We start from the raw sequence: 25,712 nt of genomic DNA on the forward strand, positions 1-25,712 counted from the left end.
CTTGCAGTACTGTACTCTAACCACTGTGCCACCATGGCACATAGGTGGACAATGGCCATGTGGCCAAGGTGGCCAAGGTTCTCTTTGGATCACACCATTGATTTTGAAGTGCTATTATTTTGCAGTACATCCATTGGAATAAAAATTACTAGTTCTGGAAACATGATGAAAGGGGTGATAACTCACATCCCACCTGTTTCATGCTATTAGAAGTCAAGTTGGAGAAGCTTCGAGCCATTTGTTTTAACTTCCTGTTCAAATCAGGAAATTCAGAAAAAGAAATCCTTATCAAAAGGATGTCCAGCCAATATTTCAAGACATCCAGCAAAAGTCCTGCAGCTTTCTAGATAACTATGCATGATTAATATAGAAGACACTACCCAAGAATGGCAAGAATGCTGATAATATAATTGTGTGTTTATTTGTTTAAACCACTTCATTTAATGCATAGAAGAAAGGTCCAGCAGTGGTCCTTGATCATGTTAGCGAAGAGATAGTCTTGCTATTAATAGTGAAAAATGGCAGAGGGCAACAGATCAAAAGCTAGTATTTCAGATTACTTTTCAGTGTGCCTTACATAGATATTCCATGAAGTCAGTGTAACATTTGCCCTGAAATTTAGCAGGATACGTCTTATCACCAGCTTGCTCTTTTGCCAAATATTTCTTAAATACACAGCACAAAAATAACTTGAATAGAGCCTGTTTCGAATCAACCTTTTATGAACTATTCAAACTAATTACTGCCAGAAGATGTAACTCAGTCCTGTTTCCTCTTCCCATTTGTTTCTCCAGTGCATTCACTTTAACTGCAGATGGAAACAGATATATAAGCTGCCTGTTGGGCTATTGGTCCAATGTGGCTGGGTTTTTTTTTTAATCATTTGGGCCAATGTCTGCCCAAAAGGCACATTCTTGACTCTAACATTATGCTAATCCAAGACCAATTTGCTGCTAATGAGAAAGGACAAGATGGTGGCTTCTTTAATCTATACTGACAAATCAGGACATTGTTTTTCTTCCATATTGACACTGAGGATACATCTAATGACAACAGGAGGACATAGTGGCAAGAGGGGAGACTGAGAAGAGACAATACTCCTGAGCACTCTTCGGTCTGCTGACGTTCTGTCCCAGTTAAACGAAGATGCTGTGTTATTAATAAGCCTGGGCCTGCTTAAATGTTATTTATTTGTCAGATTTTATTTATTAATGCTGCTGAGAAGGAAATTTAGAAAATAGCTACTTTTAGACATGAGATTTAAACAAACCACTGTGAGAGTTTCATACAATAGCCCGAAGGGAAGTAATGTTGTAGTTTAAGGTCGGTGAGTTTATAATGGCTTACCTCCTGCTCTCTCTCTCACAAATGCAATATAATTTGGCTGTTTTACTGCTCAGGAACTTTCTTTAAATATCAAGCTACATATACAATTAGCTATATCACCCAATTATTCCAAGACAAAATTTCAGAAATTGCTAGAGGAAAATGCACTAGCAAACACAGTTTAAACAAAAGAGTTTTTAAAATGGGGGGGGGGAGGGCAGAGCCACACAGAATAAATGTACAACGAAGAAAAGTGCATTTCAAATAGGTTTCTTTGGCAAGATTATGTAATACTCTGTGCGCAGAGGGTGCTTTGAGTGCATTCTGTATAAAATCCAACATCTTCTAAATCATTACATAACATACATGTGCTAAAATTACATTAGACCTGAGTCCCAGGCGTTGGACATGAATGGAGGGGTTTTTTTTCCAGAGAAAAGCCTGCTTGCTGATATCCCTAAAATCTCAGAATCAAACAACAGCTCTCTCAGGGTTTGAAGCTCAAGAAAGGCAAAGTAAATGAGCCTGAACCAGAGGCTGTCTGCCCTGCATCACAAAATTTTCTTTGTGCCACTGATAAAGTTGGATTTGTGATTAAGTCCAAAAAAAGAAGAAGATTGATATAGCCAGTCATTCACTCACATCTGGAGCAAATCATTAGATGAACCAGTGAATAAGGCACATGAATTAGACCAGCCTTTCTCAATTGGCTGCTCACTAGCTAGTGTGGTTTGGGCACTCTTAGAACTCCTTGATCACATTAACCCATAGGCTAATTGGAAATTCTGGGACTTATAGTCCCATTGAGACGACATCAGGTTAATGGAAAATGGGTTAGCCTAACAACCTTCTATTAGAGATTCTAGAAAAAGAGGAGATAAAACCAAAGTTGTGGCAATAAAATGAAAACTAGTTGCCCTTTTCAGTTCTTATGAAGGGTTGAGTTTTTAGTCTTTAGTCTACATCCTCACACATTACGGGAATAGCTCAACATGCCACTTGAGGAAAGTTTATTAAAGTCATCATTTTCCGACCCAACCAACATATGCAAAAAAATCGTAGCATTTAGAGGTGAGTCAAATTTCCCATTTTTTTCTAGAAACTGTCCTTTTGGGTGTTCTGCCTCACATACACTTTAAGAACCCTGACTGAGAGAAGGGCCAGGAAGGTGATCTACATAAGTACAAGTTTATTCCTAAAACGCAGCACTGTCTTGATACAAGCTGGACAAGCAACAAGCTATATAATGTGATTAGGCTTTGCCTTAGCAAGTAGGCTAAAAAGAGAAACTTTCCATCTTTAGCTTGTGAGTTAGTACAGGAACAGTGCGCAAGGCATGGCTGGAAGCAGATATTTTGTTCACATGCATGTGCCTATCAATGTATTTACTGATATGTGACTAGTGGATACTTATATCAACTTACTGTTCATCTGAGTGTCAAAAAAAGGCATGAACCATTAACTTTCAATATACTTTTCCTGTGACAAGGTAGCAAGCACTGAGTACGGGGACAATTTTGAAAGCAATGGGGAAAAAATGAAATCTGAAAAATAGAAACTTTCAAAAAATATATATATTTATAATATTTATATATCTATATAGACACAGTCGTTTTCTAATTGGTTAATGGCAGGGTGAGACAGTTGCAGGTGAGGCAGGGGGGGGGGGAATCATCTTGCTTGAATTTTTCAGAAGGAGACATTTAGAACAAACATAAAGAATAAATCTCACAGTCTCCAGTATCCCATCTGGCTAGGGATGGGGCTTGGAGCCTGGATGATGATGATGCCAAAAACTGATGTTCCCACTCCATCCAAGTACCTGTCTCAACAATTCTCCATTGCAAAACTCATGCTTTATACAACAATATCCAGAAATGAATATCTCTTCGCACACTTTCACACATACGTGCACCGTTACCCCTCACATCATTCAGCAATAAAGTAAAAATGCATTCGTGCTCATTTGCTCAGGCAGAGGATGAACAAAGGGGGGTGGATAAGGAACATTGCATAATGACATTGCCCTGGGGCATAAAATTAGAAGGTGCTGCTTTTACAGCATTCAGAAGATGAAACTGACCTCGTGTTTTGACACTTTGCTCAGGATAATCACATTAACAAAATGAAAAATTTATACTGTCACCACTCCCCCGACCTGGTATTTTCCAGATATATTAGGACCAAGAATCCCAGAATTTTAGGGAGGGGGGGGAATCCTAGTGCATCTGGAGGTGACAGGTTAGTCACACAGAGAATATTCTACAGAGTAGGAGAAATTAAGGGAGCTGCAAAAATCAAAGCTAAAAAATAAAAGCAACAGGGCCCAAAACAAAAAAATAAATACTTTGTGTAAATTTCATTTTTTTTAGAAAAAAAAATATTGATTAGCTTACATTATTTTGTCAGTATATTTCATACATACTTACATACATACATACATACATACATACATACATACATACATACATACATATATATTATATAAGAAGGCAATGAAAATGCCAGGGGAATTTAGGTGACTGTATGTCTTGCAAGTTGTCGTACTGATTTTTAATGAATACTGCATGAGTTTGTATGAAGGGTCTCATCAACATGGTCTCCATCCCAAAAATATTTCTGTTCTTCACTATTTGTGCTAGAACAAAATTGATGGAGAGACCAACTTCCATTCATGGTTTCTAGTGGAGGCCACTGAATTGTGTCGGGGGACATCAGTGGTGTTGGAGACCTGCGAAGACTTAGGTCCACCTTGCTATATAGCATTTTGGTCAACAATTGCTTTCCAATGATTTCAATTACATATTGTTGAATTGCACCTGCCATTTCAGTAGCAGTGAACAAAATTTTATAGGTTTTAGGTTATTAATAGAATCTGGGGTAGAATGTTTCATATTATTTCCATGCATGTGGTTTTTGAACCAGTTTGGGTGAGTTGCTATATTGCAAAACAACGGTGGCTTTCTTGAATCTAGCCTAATATTGAAAACTTCACAATAAACCCATAGGCAGAATGGATGATAGAAAAAGCTTCTTGTTATCTATTCAGCACATCTTTAAATCTAAAAATTGCCAATTGCAGAAGTTTGGGAAGATAGTGAGAAATTCTCATTACATTATGGAAATTCTATGTGATAGATCAATCCACATTATTCATTCTCTCCTTGATAGATACCAAGCATGAACAGTTTACAAATAGTATATATGTGGCCTCCATTAGAAATGGCAAAAATCATTCTAGTAGAAGGATTCAACCATGGTGTTAAATATAAGAAAATACAATTTTTCTGCAACTGCTACATTTTTCTCATTTACTTTGAAAAGGATATGAAGTTGCTTTGCATGAAATGATATGCAACATAAATGAACAGTCTCCCTTTTTATAATAAATGTCAATCTAATGTAACATTATTAGCAGGTCAGTGCAAAAATCTACTGGTTGATGCCCCCAGAAGCAAAAATAAAGCTTAATAATGCAAAAATAATGAGCTAATTTTGCTACATACTGAATCTCCATATGGCCACTGTCTTTCTGAAACAGCTAGAGCCATTAACAGGGTAAGTCTTTATAATGGTTATTCTTCATGGCTTCAAAAAAAAGAATTCCCACCCCCTCCCAATTATTGGATTATTCATCTTGCCTTTGCTCTATTTCCATGCAACTTCCAAAACAACGTGTATGTCTCCCAAAGGATAAGCTTGGTCAGAACTGTTTTTATCCTAAACTCAAAAGGAAGGGCATTCCCCAACTCCTAGTGTTTTAACATTTCCGGGAAAGAGATTCTTCAGACAATTTATTCTGAGTCCCATTGCATAGACTCTGACAGAATACTAGCATATTTTGCTTTGGCTAGCATGCTCCACAAACTATTATTGAAAAAGAGATTCTCAGCTTTGAAACTCTTTTGTACAGATTGGTAGGTGCACATGCATGTGGGGATGAGTGTGACTACTGGTTAAAATAAATACTTTCTGCTTGCACTGCAATTCTCGTACTGCTAACTGTTGTTTGTAAGTTTATTTCCCAGGTTACAGAGGGCTGTGACCTCTGGGGAATGAGATACATGTTCTGAATCGCCATCAGAGGCAAGAAGCCTCAAGAGTAAAGCCTCATGTTAAATACTAAAATATGTGCATATCACAGACAGACCACATGCATGTGCACACACACTCATACAGACATATTTCATACTTTCAGCAGTAGTTGAACTGGGAGCATTTGCTTTTTAAAATGATTTTAGCATCTCTCTGGATATTATTTCCTGAAGCTCATATAGTCATGGATATTGGAGTCGGTTTCATTTTTGCCTTATTTTCTAAACAAGCAACTACTAGATAGGCCTATCCCACAAAGTTACTAAGATTCATACTTTGGCCTGTGGGACTGAATTCTCTGATTTTTGTGCTGATCCAAAAGCCAAAATTATTTCCATCTCTTGATCTTGGCAGGGAAAGACAATGGTGTCAGTTCCTTGGTCTCTGCTACATACATGTGTTTGGTTGGTTTCAGCCTTCCAACAATTCAGATCACTTTTATATATATATATAAACCTTCCCCTTCCCACCCCATCAGTTCACATCACTCCTTCACGATGCACTTCCTCACACTACTTCTCGGAACAACTCCAAGTCCTTTGTCAAAATTCAAGGGCAAGAAGCCCCCTGCAAAGGGGAAGCCACAGTTCATCTCTTGTGAGAGGAGCCAAGCATAACTCTGGAAACAAAATTGACAATGGCAGCCGCTGGCTGATCTGGGTCCAGCTCAGCAAAGAGGTGGCAAACGTTGTCCGTCGTACTGCCTTGTTTCCTAGCCACGAAGCCAAAGAGTCTGCAAGATGACAAAGAAATTAAGGAGTGATAAAATCATGCCAGAGAAGACAGGAATTGCCCACTGCTCCCTGTGATCACTACCCTACTTTATCAAGTAAAACTCTTGATATTCCTTCTACCATGCCACTTGAAATGCACAGGGACTCAAGAGAAATAACTGCTAATTAATACGTGCTTTATATTGCTATTATTCTAATTAAAATTTCCCACTGTAAATATTATGTGTATTATATATTTTTGTTAAGTGAACAATAAATGAAATCCAAGCAATCCTGAGAATTCACAGGAAACAGAGAATTCAACCAGAAGGGTTTTCTTTAGAATATTCATACAGAATTAATTAACTCTGAGCTATCTACCCGAAGTTATAAATTTCCTTCACATTATGATAGGCAGCTAATTCCACTATGTGGTTATATAGCAAATAGCACTTAGGCTTTACAGCCCTCTCTAAGCAGTTTACAGAGTCAGCATATGGCCCCCAACAATCTTGAGTCCTCATTTTATCCACCTCAGAAAGGCGGAAGGCAGAGTCAACCTTGAGCCTGGTGAAAATAGAACTGCCCAATTGCAGGCTACTGGCAATCAGTAAAAGTAGACTGCAGTACTGCACTCTAACCACTGCACCACCTCAGCTTATAAAATATGAATATGTTATCAAGAACAATTGAAGATGGCTTAACAGGATGGTTTATGGGCCACAGAAGAAAAGTATGTCCTAACTGTATAAGCAGTTTTGCTAAGAAAGAGACCTCCCTTTAGTCAAGAATTTCTGAGAAAATCAACAGCAACTAGAGGTCACCAACTTTGTACTGTGATCCTTAGGTCCAACGGGAAAATAAATCGAATGAAACTTAAAAACTAAGCAGTTTGATTTTTCATGACCACAGGCTTCTGAGAGGTCAGAGTTAGGAAGGCATATTTGGATTGTAAAGATAACAATTCAGGCCAAAATTACTTAATTTAGCTCTACATTCTTTCTTAGGCTAGGTCAATGTCTTTGAAAGCATCTCTTAAAGTTTTGGTAGATTTAAGGACTACGAGAACAATCCCCTGTCCTATGGGGTGTGTGTGTGTGTGTGTGTGTGTGTGTGTGTGTGTGTGTGTGTGTGTGTAAAAAATATTTCCTAATTTTGACATTAATCAAAGTAACAACTTACTTGGCAGCACCACCAGATTCTGATTTAGTCCACCTGAGGAGAAACAAACAAAAAACCCTATTTAACTTTTACACTGAGGAAAATTTAATACTTTTTTTTAAAATGGCGAGTTAAATACAGGTTGTAGCTAAGAGATTAGGAAGCTCTGAATGGAATTCCACTGATTCATTGACAATAGAGCCTTTCTTCTGTAAATAAATGCCTACAACAACTAGGAAAGGGAACAGAATCCTTCTATAATTCCCTATAGTTTGAAAATCTTGTTCCTTAACTATTCTGAGAAATTATCTGTTGCTTTAAAAAGTATCATGATCTGACTTTTAGAAATATTCTGAAATTCAACCCTGAAATTTCACTACAGTGCTTAGTGACAATTAAAAAATAAATGAACAATCGTGTATTTTTTTTCACATTTGCAACTTCACTGACCTATCATGAGTAAAAGTCAGCATTTTAAGTGCATTTGATCTCAAACTGAGTTTTCATTATTTTGCAAAGAAACAGATGAACAATTCTCTGTTCTTCATTGGCAATTTAGTTCTCTGCAGAACAAGTTGTGGGAGACATCTGTAAATCTCCACTGCTGTTGATAATTTCCTGCATATTTGCTTCAACATGGAACAATCTCATTTCTTGGAAATCAAAGAGATCTGGCAGTAGCAACATAGGGGAACAGATGTTTAATTACAGAGGTTTGTGCTCAAACACAGAAACAAAGAGTCCGCAAGAATGATTAGTTCCTTTCAAGACCAGAAATGAAAATAGGATTCTAAGAACCCTGGGCAATTTCCCATTTTCCCCCATTATGTGTTCTTATCTTTCCATTCCAGCCAATGGTTTTTATTCATTCTTATATGTCTTGTCATTTCCATCTCTCAATATGTTCAGGTAGAAACTGCTGCTCATAGTGAGGACTTGATATGTACAGAAGGTCTGGTATTAGTATAAATTAGATAATTTTAAATACATATTAACCCAATAAAGGAAAATATTTTCAGCTCAGACTTGAAATGAGGGGTCCTTGGTCCTCTCAGAAGTTGCTTGTTTTCTTGCAGACCTTTTATTACCTAAACTAGATGACACCAGCATTAATGATGTTACCTAGTTCAGGTAATGAAATGTCTGCAAGAAAACCAGCAAACTCAGAGAGCACCAAGTACTCCACATATTAACCCCATGAATGAAGATGTTTCTTCAATGAATTAGAGGCATTCTTCCCAATCCAGAAGTGGCAAGGTCTTTTTAGAGGTGGCTTTTTGATTGTAAAATATCTTAAAGAGATTTTAATTGGTTCCATCTCCACTAGCTTTTAAATACCGTATTTTTCGGAGTATAAGATGGACCAAGGTTTTGAAGAGGCAAATAAATAAATAAAAAGGTTTTTGAACTCTGCAAACATCCCCCAAACGAAAATGGGCCCGTTTCTTTTCCAAAAAAGGGCCCTGAATAGCCCTTAGGAGGCTTGCACAGTGCTCCTGGGGGAATTGGGGGGGGGCAAAAACGAGCAAAAAACAGCTCATTTTTTGTGAAAATGGGCCTGTTTTCTGTCAAAAAAAAGGGGCTTGGATAGCCTTTAGGAAGCTTATAGAGTGTTCCTGGGGGATGGGGGATGGTCAAAATTGAGCAAAAATCAGGCCAATTTTTGCTCATTTCTGCCCTCCCCTGCCCCCAGGAGCTCTCTGAAAGCTTCCTACAAGCTATGCATGGCCATTCTGGTGAAGGGGGTGGGGTTTCAGGAGGCAAAAAATGCTGTGTTCAGTCCATAAGACACACCCAGATTTTCAGCCTCTTTTTTGTGGGAAAAAGGTGCGTCTTATACTCCAAAACATACGGTACACCAAAACACTTTCTTTTTCATTCATGATGAATTTTACTTCCTCTTTTAATGTTGCTGTTTCAAGTGTTAAACTCTGATTAAAACTCTTTAAAGATAAGACATAGAGAATAAAAATATGCCCATATCTACATACATACTGATTCCAGGAGTTTTATTGCTTGAGTTTACATAAGAATTTAGCAAACAGCTTCACTTACTTTCTGTCCTGTGGGTCCACATCACAAAAGGTGACAGTAACGATAGGGTAATGTCGTCTGAAGAACAGCCTGAAACAGAAATGGGAGTAAGCATTAATTCTACAGCCATTTGAAGTGGAAGGAAAGTGAATCTGTGCACACAGATAACTAAACCACCCCAAGGCAGCTCATCTACATGAGCAAGAGAAAGTTCTGATAAGATGGCAGGAAGTCACAGTACTGTACGGCCTGGATGGGCTCCAGATTTTTAACATCCAAAGCTGATGAAATCCTCCTGGTAGAGATTTGATTTGTTCAAAATGTCCTGACCTTTTTTGATACCTTGCACATATTATTATTTCACTCAATGTGGCCATAAAGAACTCTGCAACATGATGCTAATAAATATTGTAGTGAAATGAAGAATGTGTTGAGGAACTTGTCATTAAGAAGATACTAGTTTTGGATGCACTCAGGCTTCTCAAAACCCCGACCCTCCATCCTGTTCCCTTACTTCCTCTGGTTGTCTGTCAAGGTGATGCCTTGTGTGGAGACTTTGAAGTGGACAATAGTAGCAGAGGGAGGGATATCCGCAGCCAGTGTCTCAGTGATTGCTTTGGCGATGGCCTGAGGGCCTGTTAATGATTCCATTTCCACTGAGTTTATAAACAGCACATTGCAGGCTGTGGGAGAAAAGAGGGAAATTGAGGCCAACATTTTTGGTATGGTAGAATGAAGAATAAGTACAAATATATATATATATATATAGTAAGAACTTAGTACTTGACCGCATTTCACATTATTTCCATTTTTTTCAATGTCAGAATCAGAAACAGTTTGTGATGGGTAAGTTTAACACAAGACTCACACTAGTCAGAATAAATCTAAATCAGAAATTCAATTCTACCCTCAAAGACAGCTCCATGAAGTAACTGGGCTCAGATTAAGCGGCTAACTTAGTGATTCAGTGAGCTTTCTTGGCTTTATATGAGTTTGAACCCGCAAATTCTCCGCAATAAGCTAACATCCTAATCATTTAGGGTGCCTTTGATTTTCATTTCAGTTCATTCAAAATGTAATCTTAAATCGCTCACCTGCTCCCTGTTTGAGCAAATCAGTTGCTGAGCTGCTGGATGATGCTCTTTCTTTTGTTTCGTCCATAGGATCTTCAAATAAAAACACAGAGTGGATTATTGTCTATAAATAGACATCTATAGTATATCATTTTTCTGGATTGTCTAACAATCTATATTTATGTAGAACACTCATTTTCATTTCATATTTCTGGAACTGAATAAAATGGTGACAACTAAATTAATTTTAAAAGGGAATGTCTTGATTTACAATGCAGGGATCCAAAGACAGTATATTTAAATATAATTGCTATTAATTTTTTATTTTTTATTAATTTCAATTACAGTAGTAAAAATTAATACAAACTACACTTAGCGAAATAGAAGATAATGCAAAGAAAAAATAAAAAGCACAGGAAAAAGAAAAAGAATATAATAAAGAAAAAGAAAAGAAATATAGTCACTTCCAACTTTCTTCACAAGTATATACAAATTTAATAATCCTTAACTCTCTATAAAATTAAACAATAGCTCTTTATCCCATATCAGATGCCTCATCTATAAATAAATCCATAAAACACCATCTTTTCAGTTCTGCTGTCAACAGAAAGTTTATTAATAGTTGCCAGATTATTGCAAAATATGTCTTATTTTGAGCTTTTAAAGCCAACTTTATGCTCCTTTCTTTTACTTTTAACAGTCTTAAATTTTAATTCAAACATTCCATCAAATATTGTTGCAGAATTTGATTTCTCTTCAATTCTTTATCTCATTACAAAGTTTCTTCAAGTTCTTTTTCGATGGAATGTAGGTGAAATAAGAACACATTTTCCAGTCACTCTTTTAATTTATCATTTGTACTCTTTGGATTTTTAAAAGTTCAACCAGTTTCTTTTGTACACAAAAGCATCCTTTTCCAAATCATTCTCTTGGCCTGTCATTTATGGTTCCACACTCTGTACTTTCTCTGCCTTTTTAGTTAAGATTTGTTCCGCATCTGTCATTCTTTCATTAACAACTTTTTATGGGGGAATGTAACACGGATTTCCAGGAAGGAGGAACTGCATTCCAGAGGAGCAAGAAACAATAAAGTTTAGATTTAGTTTTGTTGCGAGAAAAAAATAATGCAGCCCCTACCTAGGCGTTCTCAGAGTGTAACATTAATAATGCAAATAGTTTGCTTTAGCTTGGCAAGATTTCTGTCTATAGATAGGGCTCAATAAAGGAAACTGTTCAGAAGAACCTCGGCAAGTCTTTCTCAGTTTTGGAGCTGAACATTTTAAACATAATCTATACAGAGAAAGAAAACTTTATTACTGACAGTGTTGATATTGTACCAATAATTTTGGACTCCATTCCTTAAAGTTATCCTTTAATATATCTGATGTTATAACTACAAAGTTTTGTATTTCCATTGTTAAGTCCCAGTATTAAATGACATCAAGAGGAAGCTTGAATGTTTTTCTCTTCTCCTTAAAATCTCTAGCACCCTCTACTGTTCAATTTCTAAAAATAATCATTTACAATTTACAGTAGAACCTCTGGTCATGACCATAATTCATTCCATATCTTTGGTCGTAACCCAATTTGGCCATGACCTGAACCTAATTTTGGAAATTTGGCTCTTACAAAAAATGGCACAGAAGGGGAAATTGGCCGCGCAAAAAAAAAAGTGAATTTTTTTATCGGAACGCGATTTGGTCATGGTCAGAAGCGTTTGTGACCAGAGGTTCTACTGTATTATATTATTTTAATTTAATTTAATTTAATTATTTTATTGTTTTGTTGTGTTTTATTTTATTATTTTATTTTAATATACTTCTTAACCATCCATTTCTCTCAGAGAAGGGCTTTTACTATGACTTGCAATAGATAGGATAGCCAAAATAAATCTGTTTATATTGACTGACTCAGAGAGGACCACTGGTTTGAAAGATGAGTTAAAAAGACCATCAACATTAAATACTGAACAGCTCTCTTTCCACAGAAAGGGTGGGGAGGATACATGCCACCTATGTCCTGTTTACAATACAATCCTTTCAGCAGTTCCAACAAGGTTCCACACACATTTGCATTATTCAGGTGGCCCTGAGAGCACAGATAAACCTTTAAGTGACTGCAATGACTCTCAAAAGAATGTTAAGTAGAAGATGACTGCAAGGAATATAAATCCTTCCATCTTCCAGAGCTGAAGAAGCTTCTTGGATGAGAAGCGAAAAGTCTTCAAGGAAAAAACAAACTCCAGCTGTTTTTTGGAAGAAGAAGAAGAAAGTACTTTACAGACAGTTCCTTAGTTTTTATTGCTTTTCTTAATTCTTCTTCATTCCCCTGATCTCTGACCTCCTCTGGAAGTCCCAAAATATCATATTTTAATGGCTCTTAAAGCCTATACGGGGGGGGGGGGGGAATGTACACGAATGCCACAAAAATACCACCCAACTGTTATGGACTAAAAATATATCTGGCTTTCAATTAACTATGTGCCAGTAGAATTTGTTTACGGAAGATATGACAATTGCTAATGCTTTAATAAAATAGGGAGAGATTCTTATCTTCTCCTCCCTCATTATAAATCAGCAATCCCCAATGTATTTCTTGCTGAGAGTGCTTGAACTTGGGGAAAGATTAACATATGGAACATTTGTGTACTCCCTTAATCATCTGATTAAAGGCTGATGTCTGTTTGAAGAAAAGGGATTTTGGGATTTCTAATTGGGTCATCTTGACCCAAGTAGGAATTTCAAAGAAGTTTTCTGTGTCACTGTATCTAGAGAAGAGATCTCCCTGCCTTTACCACAGATTAATTATATTCTTGAGTTGTAGTGCAGTGGTGAGAATTCTGTTGACTGAGACATGCTCTGTGAAACAAACTCCCAAGCGAAATGCCAAATATTTTCATTAGAAATTGAATTATTTGTCCCAATATGATCAGCTGCCGCAATGTTTATTTTTGTTATTTCCATTTTCCCCTGTAGGAAGTTTCACCCAGCCCTTTCCCAGAAAAATGAAATATCCTAGGAAATATTGAAAAGGCAGAATATTTCTCTGGATGTGAAAAGAAAGAAACATGTTTTAAAATACAGAATAGCTGCCTGTAGCTTCCTGCCCATCCCCACTGTTAATGGGCCATTAAGATGGCCAAGCTAGTCTCTTTACATAATAAAGACTTCTCCACTGCAGCTCCAGGGGGATGGGAGTAAAAGCATGATAATATTGGCCCTTTACTCAATTGACCACATGGCATCTGAGAAAGTTGCCCCTGCATGGCCCCATGGGAGTCTGACAACCAATCAGAATACATTTATTACACAGGAACAGGAAACAGAGAAGTGGGACTGAACAGGTTATAAAAAGCCTACCAAGCCCCTTCCTCAGCCCTTCTCTTCTTCTCCACCAACACTGAAGCATGTGATCACCTTTTCTGTTCAGGGCTCAAGCCATGTGGTCCTGTCCACAATAAACCATCTTTCCAAGCAGCCTCCATGTCTCCAGTGTCTTTTTCCCCACTTGGAGCCGAACCCAGAAGGACATTTCTTTCATCAATTGGCGACCCACAGATGGGACTCCAAGCTAGCCTAATCAATGGATATGGCCCAGGTAAGCCCCCCCCCCATGCCGGCACAGACCCCATTGAGTCTGTGGGTGGACTTTATCTTGGCCTTAAACATTTGGATCTAGATTTTAAAGGGGTTTTGAGTTTGAGTTCAAAGGCTGCCTGTAAAGAAAGTGAGTACCTCTAAATTTTAATTCTCTAAAATTTATTTTTAAAGCATGGCAAAGCATGGGAAATGTGCGTATGCCTGCATGTGTCGGATCCTTCTCCTGATCACAGCTGGATCTTGGTTCCTCTGTGTGTTTTATCAAGAGAGCCTGGAAAGTATTAGGGTCAGGCGAGAGCACAGGACCTTCTCTTATGGAAAGGAGAGTGTGTGTGAAAATGGAAAAGTGAATGGTTGTTGTTGCTTTTGTCCTGTGAAAGCAAAAAAAAGAAAAGAAGAAGAAGCAAAGGCCCATTGTGTGTAAAGAGTTAAGGTGCCTGGTACTACGTACAGAAGGGCAGAGGTCCTCAAGGATAACTTTTTTGATCCTCAAAACCCAGGTGATTCCCCAAGAGAAAGGGGCCGAATACTTCGTGAAGGAATCGAAGTCCTTTCCAGAATCTTTTTTTTCTGAAACTTACGGTGGGTGACACCTGGCTAGGCCAAAGTGAGCCCTGCATGTAAAGGGTCATGGGAAGCTTTAGCTCATGGGTGGCCAAAAGTGCCCTCGGAGATTTCCTTAGATGCCAAGATTTTGGCTGAGAGCAAGGAAATTGTGTGAGAAATGGGCTTTGCTGAAAGATAATACAGGAAAACTAATTTGGCTACATAAAGGTACTTAAAAGAAAAGGCAAAAATGTTGGGGGGTTTTTTTTTTCTCTTGTCTGTTTGTCTATTTCTCTGTCTTCTATGCAACTACGTGGTTTGTTTGTTAAGATTTGTGCCTTTCCTAATTTAAGAGATTTGTGCTGGGAATGATTAGGATGTATAATCCTGAGAGTTCTCCTTTTTCCCCCTCTTATTTTCTCCTTGTCCTTGTGGAAATGTGTGTCTAAGTCTTTGTGCACCCTCAAGGTAATTGTAACTAAGATGTCTCCAATCCAAAAGACAAGAATTTTAAAGTGTTCAAAGAAAGAAAAGAGTAAACTGGCAGAAATTGCCTTTGTTAGGCCCAGAAAACTGAGTGAAGGGATGGTAGTCTTTATTTTGTGTCTGTTTGGCCAACAGAAACAGAGTAAGGAGAAGTATTTTTTCTTCTTCCTTCCTTCCTTCCCTATGCCTTAAAGTAACAACCCAGGAAATGTTTTAAGTTCATTTACAAGAAAAGTTTCATCCTTGCATTTATTGCGTGTTTAAATTATGTTACCTGTTTATTTCTTTCCTGAAGCATGTGAATCCAGACCCCATTTCTCATCCGTGATATCTCCATAATGTTACCAGTTTATCTGTTTAGTAACTGATGATTTTACTTTTTTTTAAACTCTGCCTGCAAGCATTCTACCCACCCCCATGCCCCTCCCTTACATCTAATCCCCCAACAATGCCTTTTCTGTGGGGGAAGGAACCTTGTTTTCATATCTTTCAGTCCTGGAAGATTGTACTCTTCAAGTGAGTATAGATTTTTTTTTCCTTTTGGGGAGGAGGAGGAGAGTGTTGCCTTGTGTGTGCATGTATGAGATGAAGGAAATTCCTACTAAAGATTTGCCTTCAACCTGAATAAAAACCCTCTGCACATCTATCTGACCAACCTACTCTATTCTATCCTAAAGTAGAAACCTGGCCTACAGAAGACAGTTTTGATTTAGATTTTGTCAACAAATTTGCTGATTTTCTGGCCATCATCAGATGAAATGAAGAGAAGTTCTACCTGAGTTTCTTCCCCAAAGTGACTAAGGAGTCCACAGGGATATGTTAGAAAGCTGTTGCAGCAGTAATAGTTGTCTTTAAAAAGAAAAGTAGAGCTCGAGCCCCACCCAAATACAAACGATGTGTTAATGAAAGTCTCTATACATCTTGGGCTTTAAAACTATGCCAGCGATTGCTGGGAGAGCTAAGAGTTTGGATCTTTAAAAATATGCCAGCGCTCCGCTGGGAGATTCAACCTAGAACCCTGGCCAATGCAAACAATGTGTGGACAAACATCTCTATACATTGTCTCTATAAATCTTGATCTTTAAAAATATGCCAGCGCAGGTAGATAGAAACGGAACACCCCAGGGCAGAGACAGGTATTAACAATCTAGTGCTTAAGGAGATAGAACAACGGGTATAACTTTGAGCAAAAGTAAGAAAATTAGCAGGTAATAAGGTAAATCCTGTCTGAATGGGAAGACCTAGGTAATTGGACTTGATTAATTTGATGTAATGTCTGTTAAAAAATTCTTAGATGTGCATCTATACTAATAACATGTAGAATTGAATGGCGTTGAATTGATTATGATATGTTTGACCAGCTAGCAAAATAAATAAGCTTGGGCTTGAAGCTGTGGGGAAGGGGAGTGTAGTTAGGATTTAAACTGCTCTCTGAATTTTCCTATGCTTGGAGAATGGGCCACATGTTCCCCAAGGAAAGAAAAATGAAGATTTAAAGGGACAGAACCTCCCCCAGGCCTGAAAGTGTTGTTCCATGGTGTGTGTGTGTGTGTGTGTGTGTGTGTGTGTGTGTGTGTGTGTGTAATCATTTCCTGACCTGGAGGGAAGTTGAGATCCCTTAATAATAGAAAATGGAGCTCATTGGCTTATGTACAGCTCCCTGAAATAATTGAAATAACTGCTTTGCATGAAGAAAGAATGAAATTGAATTTTTGTATGTGAAATTAATTTACACAAACAGTCTGATTGCAGTGCAAATGTGAGTATGTTGATGGTAAAAGTTGGTGTGAATGTACTTTGATTCCCTTTCATATAAAGAAACAGTAAGTTGCAAGGTTGTTTAATGGTATGTGTGTGTATGCTTGTGTGTTATCATTTCCAAACCTGAAGGGAGGGTGAGATCCTCTAATAAAATAAAATGAAGCTTGGTGGCTTGTGAAAAAAGCTTCCTGAAATACTTATTATGAATGGTTGGCATGAGCAAGCATGAATGTCTGATTGCAGTATGAATGTGTGTGTCCCCAATGCCCCAGGGAGTGATAAGTGAAGGGATCCAGAGACCTGTGAGTGCCTGCGTGAATCCCTCCCTTTCTTTGGAGGAGGCGGAAAGGTGGGGAGTTACCATGAGTGTATGTATGAAATGCCCCCAGTGATACATGTGAATGCCTCTGTGCAACCCCCTCTCCTTCTTTCCCTCCTTCCTTTTGGGTCATTAAAGGGGGGTGAAGTTTTTCTGCTCACTTTAACCACTTTTTTTTCCTTCTCTCTTCTGAGAAATTTGGAGTAAATGGGTGACCTGCTCCTGCACCTTTACTTTTCACTGTTGTGATCTTTTCATCTGCATATAAAAGTTATGCAGTTACATTTCTTTTTCTGCTCTAAATACAATTTTGATTTTTTTCTTCTGGAAATTTTTGAGGTTTAAAATGCTTAATTAAACATATAAAAAGAAATGATTTTGAGATATTTTGCTTACATTTGTAAATGTTTTAACATACTTAATGAGAATTTGCTTCCATCTGAATGGAATCTAATATTTTGGAGTGTTGACTCAAAGTACCTCTTTTTTAATTGCATTTTTTTAAAAGCTGTTCTTTTTCCCTTCCTCTTTTACACCTGAGTGCATTTTTAAAAGCTTATGAGTCAAGATGCTCTGCCCTATGATATTTTGTTTGTTTGTTTGCAACACAAGTTGTTGTCCCTTTTGGAAATTTACTCATCTTACTGCAAAAGTGTTTCAATCATAGAGGCAGTGGGTACATCACCTGCCTTCTGGAATAATGTTTGGATTTCCATACTTGGACAGAATGGGTGAGATTCCACCAAAATGAGACTAAAGATATATCTGTAAAGAACTGTATTCTTGGCCTCTCTTTTCTTCACCTCAGAAACAAAGAACTGCTAGCTCAAACCATAACTCTTGAATTGGCTGTTGGTGATTGCATCCTGATAAAACCTGACATGAGGAAAAAACTTAGCCAAGCCTGGGACAGACTCTACCAAGCCTGACTGACCACTCTTACCAGCAAGCTAAGCCTAATGCGAATGGCTAGCACAGCAAGTTCTGAACACCTTAGATTTCTGTCTAGTGGGAGGGAAAGTTTGTCCAAAATGTCTGAATTTTCTGTATTGTAGAAGCAGACACAGAGAGAGAGAGAGAGGGGGGGGGAGGGAGAGGGAGAGAGGGAGAGAGAGAGAGAGACTATTCAGAATTAGATTGAAACTATCTCCTCCACACAAAGTTTTTCCTAGGTTGATTTTTGCCCCGGCACAAAAGCCTAAACAGTGATTTCTCCCTTTTAATCCCATGGGGGAGGGTCAATTCCCCTCAGGCAATTCCCCCAGTTGAAGAGCTAGCAGAGAGGACCTCCCCAAAAACCCCAAGCCCTCACTGTGACAAACAAAAAAAACTCCATGCTGCCCAGTAAAGCAGGATATGTTGCACTGGTGGTCTCATGAGTAGGAGTCCCCAGGCTCATTGTGTGTAATTTTACAAATACTAAATAGCCTGGATTGCACACTAGCTAAACTCAAATTGGCCTCACTAAAATAAGAGCTAGGGCAGGTTCAAGAACCATCCCTTTGAAATGGGCAGCCTGTAACTTAAAGGGGAAGCATGGCTGTGAATAATTTTGGGATTACTGCTTGCTTAAAACCTGTCTGGAAGCTCACAGAAAGTGATATCTGATATTAATTGGCATGGAAAATTGTATACTGTACATTTCTTTCCAGAAATTGTGCCCTGGTTGCTAGACCTTCATGGTTGAAAGCTCTCTGGGAGCCACTTAAGAGGTCCTTCTGCTGTCTCTCTCAATGCCTTTCCATCAGAAGAATTAAGTCTCCCTGATCTGACCAATTTTAATCTTTTGTCAAAAACATGTGCGTTCCACTCACATGTTTTGAAAAAAAAGGAGGGATTGTAGGAAGTTATCACCCAGCCCTTTCCCAGAAAAATGAAATATCCTAGGAAATATTGAAAAGGCAGAATATTTCTCTGGATGTGAAAAGAAAGAAACATGTTTTAAAATACAGAATAGCTGCCTGTAGCTTCCTGCCCATCTCCACTGTTAATGGGCCATTAAGATGGCCAAGCTAGTCTCTTTACATAATAAAGACTTCTCCACTGCAGCTCCAGGGGGATGGGAGTAAAAGCATGATAATATTGGCCCTTTACTCAATTGACCACATGGCATCTGAGAACTCAACCAAACCTAGATTCAAAACACAGTCTAGAAAGTTGCCCCTGCATGGCCCCATGGGAGTCTGACAACCAATCAGAATACATTTATTACACAGGAACAGGAAACAGAGAAGTGGGACTGAACAGGTTATAAAAAGCCTACCAAGCCCCTTCCTCAGCCCTTCTCTTCTTCTCCACCAACACTGAAGCATGTGATCACCTTTTCTGTTCAGGGCTCAAGCCATGTGGTCCTGTCCACAATAAACCATCTTTCCAAGCAGCCTCCATGTCTCCAGTGTCTTTTTCCCCACTTGGAGCCGAACCCAGAAGGACATTTCTTTCATCACCCACTAAAATATTCTATTGTTTTTATTACGTTTATTGTATACCATTTTGGTCTTTTAATTACAATGGATATAAAACATTATATATAAAAAATAAATAATACCTGTGTCTATGTGCCCATTTACCAACATTTCAATATCACTGCAGTATCTCCTAAATCCTTATGAGATCTTTCTAAACTGTGTTATTATAAGCCACCCCCAGGAATCTTCACTAGAGAATGAGGAGTCTTACGAGCTTCATGACTGAATATCCAATTGTTCAGTTTAGGTGGGTATAGAAATGCTTCCATGCACGGAAAAGTCTCAATGTGCATGAGTAATCTATTCAAGAGTAAGGTACAACTTGTGAACAGTCCTTTTTTCTGGGTTAGCATTTGAAGATTTACAACTGGTTGGATGAGATACAAGTACCAAAGAAATGATGGTGCAAGGAGAAAAGTAATGAATTATGGGTTTTGCAGTGATAACACATTATATTATCTCCCCCACCCCCACCCCATCCTTTCCCTGTCATTTTGGCAGGTACCCTCCTATATATAATCAGCAGATTATAGCAGTGGATAGTGCTGAAACAGTATTTGGCATCTGCTTTCCTCCTCTATGGATGCAGCATGATTGCTAGCTCTGGAATAAAAAAAACTTTCTGTACCTGAATCCCTAAGGCTACACAACTGACTCATAACATGATACACTCTACCTAATCTCCATTCCTCTCCATTTGCAGAATATTCTTGCTGCTGCCTCTATTTTTCTGAAATTAAAGTTGACTTCAAACTTTCTTGGTGGTGTCCCTGAACTTGCCAAGATTAAATACTCTATAAAATGACATTAGGTAAAGATAAAGGTTCCCCTCGGACATACATGTGCTAGTCATTCCTGACTCTAGGGGATGGTACTAATCTCCATTTCAAAACCGAAGAGCCAGCGCTGTCCGAAGATGTCTCTGTGGTCATGTGACCAGCATGACTAAATGCCAAAAGCGCACGTAACACTGTTACCTTCCCACCAAAAGTGGTTCCTATTTTTCTACTTGCACGTTTACATGCTTTTGAACTGCTAGGTTGGCAGAAGCTGGGACAAGTAACGAGAGCTCACTCCGTTACGCGGCGCTAGGGATTCGAACCGCCGAATTGCCAACCTTTCTGATCGACAAGTTGAGCATCTTAGCCACTGAGCCACCACGTCCCTAATAAAATGATATTATGCCCATGTAATAATGTGGGGAACTTTACCTCTGTCAGGAATGACCAGCTTACAAGGCAATGCCAGAGGCATCATCGAGTGCTGATACACCAGAGCAGAGAGGCAACCTAGAAAGGAAAAAAAGAGATCTGGTCAAAATTGAAGGTAACAGAGGATGTGATCCTGTCATGACATCTGTTTTTGGAACATCATCCGCCTAGAGATTAAATTAATCTCAACTCTGATTGCCTTTTGTATGACTTTGATGACCTGGTTTTGCCACCAAGCATATATAACAGAGTTTGGGGATAGTTGCACTGATGTGTCAAACTTTTTTTAAAAATCTGGTTGCAGTTTATGTATTTATTTGGAATATATTCACAGCCCACAATCACAACACTAAGATAGATGAACCATATAAACTGAGATATTTGTTTATTTAAATTTATTAGGGCTACCCATTCTAAAAATAATAGCTTCATATTTATGAACCACATTTCTCCAACTGTATTCTGCATGATGTGAGCATTCTTTGCAGATGCTCACACACTACAAATAAACAGGATGTTCACTAAACTAAGCTTCAATGCTCAGAGACTCATTTTAAAGCCTGTAACTGTTGGTTACATTTCATCTTAGTTATATTAATCACACAAAATTCTGTGGCAATCTGTTGTTCAAAGCAGAATCAAGAAATATCTGCATACAAAGTCAATTCGCAAACTAAGCTTTGGATAGTGCAATGGGTGGCTTATAAACTTAATGAATGAATTAAATAGATTTTTACAAACTTGTTTATTTTATTTGTACCCTGCCCAGCATCCCACAGTGGTGGGAGCTTTTAAAATTTTATTAAATAAATAAATAAACAAGCAAGCAAGCAACAAGCAAGCTATACTTGGCATTACATAGCATAATTTATGCTGGCAAAGAATGGAATATTTAGCTTCATTCGTGACAAAGAATAATTCATCACATTAATTTAGAAGAGTGAAAGGACTGAGAATATTTGCAGAGAAATGAAAACAATACCTCTGGCCAGAAGACGAAATTAAATGACCTCAATATACATGCAATACTAAACAGAATCACTGCAACTGTGACATTTTCATTTATGCTTAAAAGAAATGCATATTGTACAATAATGCTTTCTGTTTTTGCAAACAACCCTGACTGAGTTTCTGAGCCTTCAGAAATTCAGAGAAATTAACCAAAAAGCTTCAGTAGATTCATGTCAGTTAAACATTAATATTTCCGTTCCTTACTTGGAAAGTCTACCGAGTTTAAAAGCAACAACACATGTTGTTGCTATATGTTCCACAAGAGGGCAGATTAAGACAGAAGTTGTGGAGACAAAAATGTAGGCACTCACCAAAATTGGGTTCATTGGGACATCCTTTTAGTTTCACACCTTTAGGGCTGGTTTCTATCAGGAAGTGTCTTACCAGCTCATTGGTGATATCTCCTAAAGGAATCAATCAGAATTTTAATATAGATGGTTTGTCATATAAATTGCCACCTAAAAGATAGCCTAAGCTAAAGACCAGCTATTTCCAGCAAGAAAAGATTGAGTTTGTCCCCAACAATACATTCTCTGTGTCAGTCCACATGCTGTCACAGCTGTTTATAGTTCAGATTGAGGAAAAGCTTCTACAGTGTATGAAGTTCACTGGGACTAGAACATCTCCAACCAGTCTTATGATTCCATAAATCACGAACCCAGATTTCTCATGTCTATGGAGCTTTATGAGCCATCCAAGTCATGGTTCTCCCAAAGGTACTTTTTTAAAAAGGCAACTGGACTTTGTTTTTCCTTGAAGACGTTTTGCTTCTTATCCAAGAAGCTTCATCAGTTCTGACTGAATGGTGAAGGATGGAACTTTTTCTATTCCTTGCAGTCATCCGGTCACTAGTCCTTTGGATTGCAAGGAGTATAAATCCCTCCATCCTCCACCATTCAGTCAGAACTGATGAAGACTTCTTGGATAAGAAGCGAAACGTCTTCAAGGAAAAGCAAAGTCCAGTTGCCTTTTGAAAAAATCACCTTCCAAATTTCTGATGCCACAGCTTTACAAACAGTTTAGTCTCTGAGGTTGCAACTATAGAATATATTTTCATGGTATTAAAAACTGGCATTTTCTATCACCCAATAGCATCTTTGCTGGTCCTAACTCAAACCATTCCCATGTGGACTGAAACTGGTTGCTGATTTGAAAGCAGCCTGCTATGCACATGTTCCAAAAGGGCAAGGGGCAGAGGTGGTGTTCAGCCAGTTCTGACAGGTTCTGGAGAACCGGTAGTAGAAATTTTGAGTAGTTCAGAAAATCGGCAAATAGGCTGCCCCTGCCCCCATTGCCTCCCAGCTGATCTTCTTTTGTTGCCCTGAACAGGAGAACAGAGCTGGAAAGCAGTTAGTGGGGTGGGGAGGGAATGGGGATTTTGCCATAACCTTCCTCCAGGAGTGGGGAGGGAATGGGGATTTTGCACTATCCTTCCCTTGCCACACCCACAAAGCAGTGGCGGGTTGCAGGCGGTATGCATGTGGAGGACGCCGGGCCCCGTTGCACTGTACCGGTTGCAACAGGATCCGTAACCCACCACTGCCACAAAGCTCCAGAACCGATAGTAAAAAATGTTTGAATCCCACCACTGGGGGGGGGGGGGGGGTTAGTGAGAAGTTGTGTGAATGGCTCTACCTTTCTTGCTCTGCTGTATAACACCTGGAGGTGGTGATGCTACTTTCATGGCCAGTCCGTAGGCTCCCCGGAAAGAGTGGCTGTCTCGAATGATGAAGGCCCCCGGTTCCTTGTCTTTTAGCAATGCAATGGCTGGGAAAGAAGTAGAGCATACTACGTGAACATAAACGGATCTAAACCTTGAATAAGAAAACATGTAAAGAAACGAATAATAGGATTCTTGGTATAAAGAAGAAAGTGACTTATGACTGTTTTTCACACTTGCGACCGTTACAGCATCCCCATGGTTACTTGATCAAAATTCAGATGCTTGGCAACTGGTATGTATTTATGACAGTTGCACTATCCTGGAATCACCTTGTGATCACTTTTTGCGACCTTTTGACCAGCAAAGTCAATGGGGAAGCCAGATTCACTTAATAAACGTGTTACTAACTTGACAACCGCAGTGATTCACTTAACTGTGACAGGAAAGGTCATAAAATGGGGCAAAACTCACTTAACAACTGTCTTGCCTACCAATGGAAAATTTGTGGTCAATTGTGGTTAAATACATTACCACCACCACCACCAATCAACAAGGAGTAAGCCATAATGAGGATACCTAATAAATCTCAGGTTCCATGTCATTGTGAAATAAACATAAAACGTCAGGAACTAGAGAAACTTTCATACTTTTATGATATCACTTTTATGAGGTTTATGACAGAAACTCACATCTTTAACATGTCCTACCCCCATCAACATTTCTGTAAACCCAGTGCTGTAACCTTTTCTAATAGGGAAGATTTTCCATGTATTTTACATCTGTCATTCTGCTATTCCTAAACTTTTAAAAAAGAATCTGTGTTGTCTTCAGTAGCATTTCTTCCTAGGTTTGGTAACGAAACCCCAGAATAGGTTGGCTACTTTCTTCCACTGGGAGAGAGAGGGAGGGAGGGAGGGAGGGAGAGGAGAGTGAGGGGGGGAGAGAGAGAGAGCTCTGATTTTGGAGGAAGAGATGCAACCTTGGAATCTTCTTCCCAACCCTTTTAGAAACATCTGCATCTCATACCTCTCTAATGTCAAACAGAGAGAGGAATCCATGGGCATTGTCAAGGAATAATGGGAAAGAATTATTTTCATTAAAACACACCACCTTTAGAGCACCAAACATAGAGTAGAGGGAGTAGAGGGAGAAATGTAGATATGCCCCAAGTTTCCTTTACCCCGTAGGAAAGGCAAAAAATAAAAAGTTTCTCTATTCTATCCTGTTCGGTGTAATACTAATGTGGTTTTAGATCATTTGAAAGCTCAGTAGCTAGAGCTCCCCAAAATATTAGATGTGATGGCCCTGTCCAAAGCCATTTGGTTGGGACACCAGCTATTTCTCCATTTCTTCTTTAATTTATTTAATTTATAGCTCAGTTTTCTTTTGGAAATATGAGATGAATTCACCTTTATAAGTTTCCCATGTGACATCTGGAGATTAAGGTAGTTATGAATAATGTTGTCAGTTGTATAATTTGGGGAGGGGGACAAAAAGTAGCAGCATTCAGTGAAAGTGGAAAAATGCATATCCTTAGCAATGTCATGAATAAGGAGCAAACGTGGCCCTGGCATGAGTCCCTGCCACCCCCTCCTTTAAAGGGGGGGTGCTTCTCATTGACTTCTAAGATTTAAATGTGAAAGCTCTTTTGTGGTTTTGATTCTGGGAAGCCTGAATTACAGCAGGGACAGGAATGACCCTGTCCCTGAGAATCTGATCTGAAATAGCGCCAATGTTCATTCAGTAACAGTCACCCTACCCTTGAAAGGGGAGATATGAAGGAAATGAGGGATGTGCCAAGTGCTTCAGCTGTTGAATGGATGAAAAGAACGGCTGTTGACAGATACATGAACTTACTCTTTTAAAGGGCTCACTCCCAATTATACGACAGACAACTTATCAGCACGAGCTGAGGACAGAAGGTTGCCATTCTGAACGCTGAATTGGGGGGGGGGAATCTATTTTGTACACCTTCGGGCCATGCCATCCTGAATTGGGAGAGATACCCTTGCATGCTCAAGTGCTAAGCAATTCAAATGTAGAAGTGTGCTTTTTTGACTGGAAGAATAATATAAAATTAAACGCTCAGTTCTACAGATCTCCCTTCAGTACACTTTGGATGCAATGAATGGAATTTTACTTGGGACTTTGACTGCCAACAGTTATTTCTGAAAGGGTTTATAAAATGGACAGAATTTATGTCCTTTGTGTCAATTGATGTCATTTCCATCACTGATGTTTTTATG

At 38.7% G+C, this 25,712-nt stretch overlaps 1 protein-coding gene across 14 annotated transcripts in view; it reads right to left on the reverse strand.

The window, feature by feature from the left end:
- Positions 1-399: 399 nt before the first annotated feature.
- Positions 400-25,712, reverse strand: part of TNS1 (tensin 1) — a 461,144-nt gene continuing 435,831 nt past the window's right edge. For all 14 annotated transcript variants that reach the window (XM_087712547.1, XM_087712575.1, XM_087712556.1 and 11 more), the window contains 8 exons: positions 23,439-23,570; positions 22,115-22,207; positions 20,793-20,870; positions 10,424-10,495; positions 9,844-10,012; positions 9,351-9,419; positions 7,317-7,349; positions 400-6,154 (listed from right to left, as the gene is read on the reverse strand). In XM_087712547.1, the coding sequence (XP_087568673.1) occupies positions 6,010-6,154; positions 7,317-7,349; positions 9,351-9,419; positions 9,844-10,012; positions 10,424-10,495; positions 20,793-20,870; positions 22,115-22,207; positions 23,439-23,570 (791 nt within the window). In that variant the 3' untranslated portion in view covers positions 400-6,009. The remainder of the gene's footprint in view (positions 6,155-7,316; positions 7,350-9,350; positions 9,420-9,843; positions 10,013-10,423; positions 10,496-20,792; positions 20,871-22,114; positions 22,208-23,438; positions 23,571-25,712) is intronic.

This window comes from Thamnophis sirtalis, unplaced genomic scaffold, assembly GCF_051295495.1.
Source record: "Thamnophis sirtalis isolate CommonGarterSnake01/CBP01778 unplaced genomic scaffold, rThaSir2_p1.2 scaffold_1, whole genome shotgun sequence".
Lineage (NCBI taxonomy): Eukaryota > Metazoa > Chordata > Lepidosauria > Squamata > Natricidae > Thamnophis > Thamnophis sirtalis.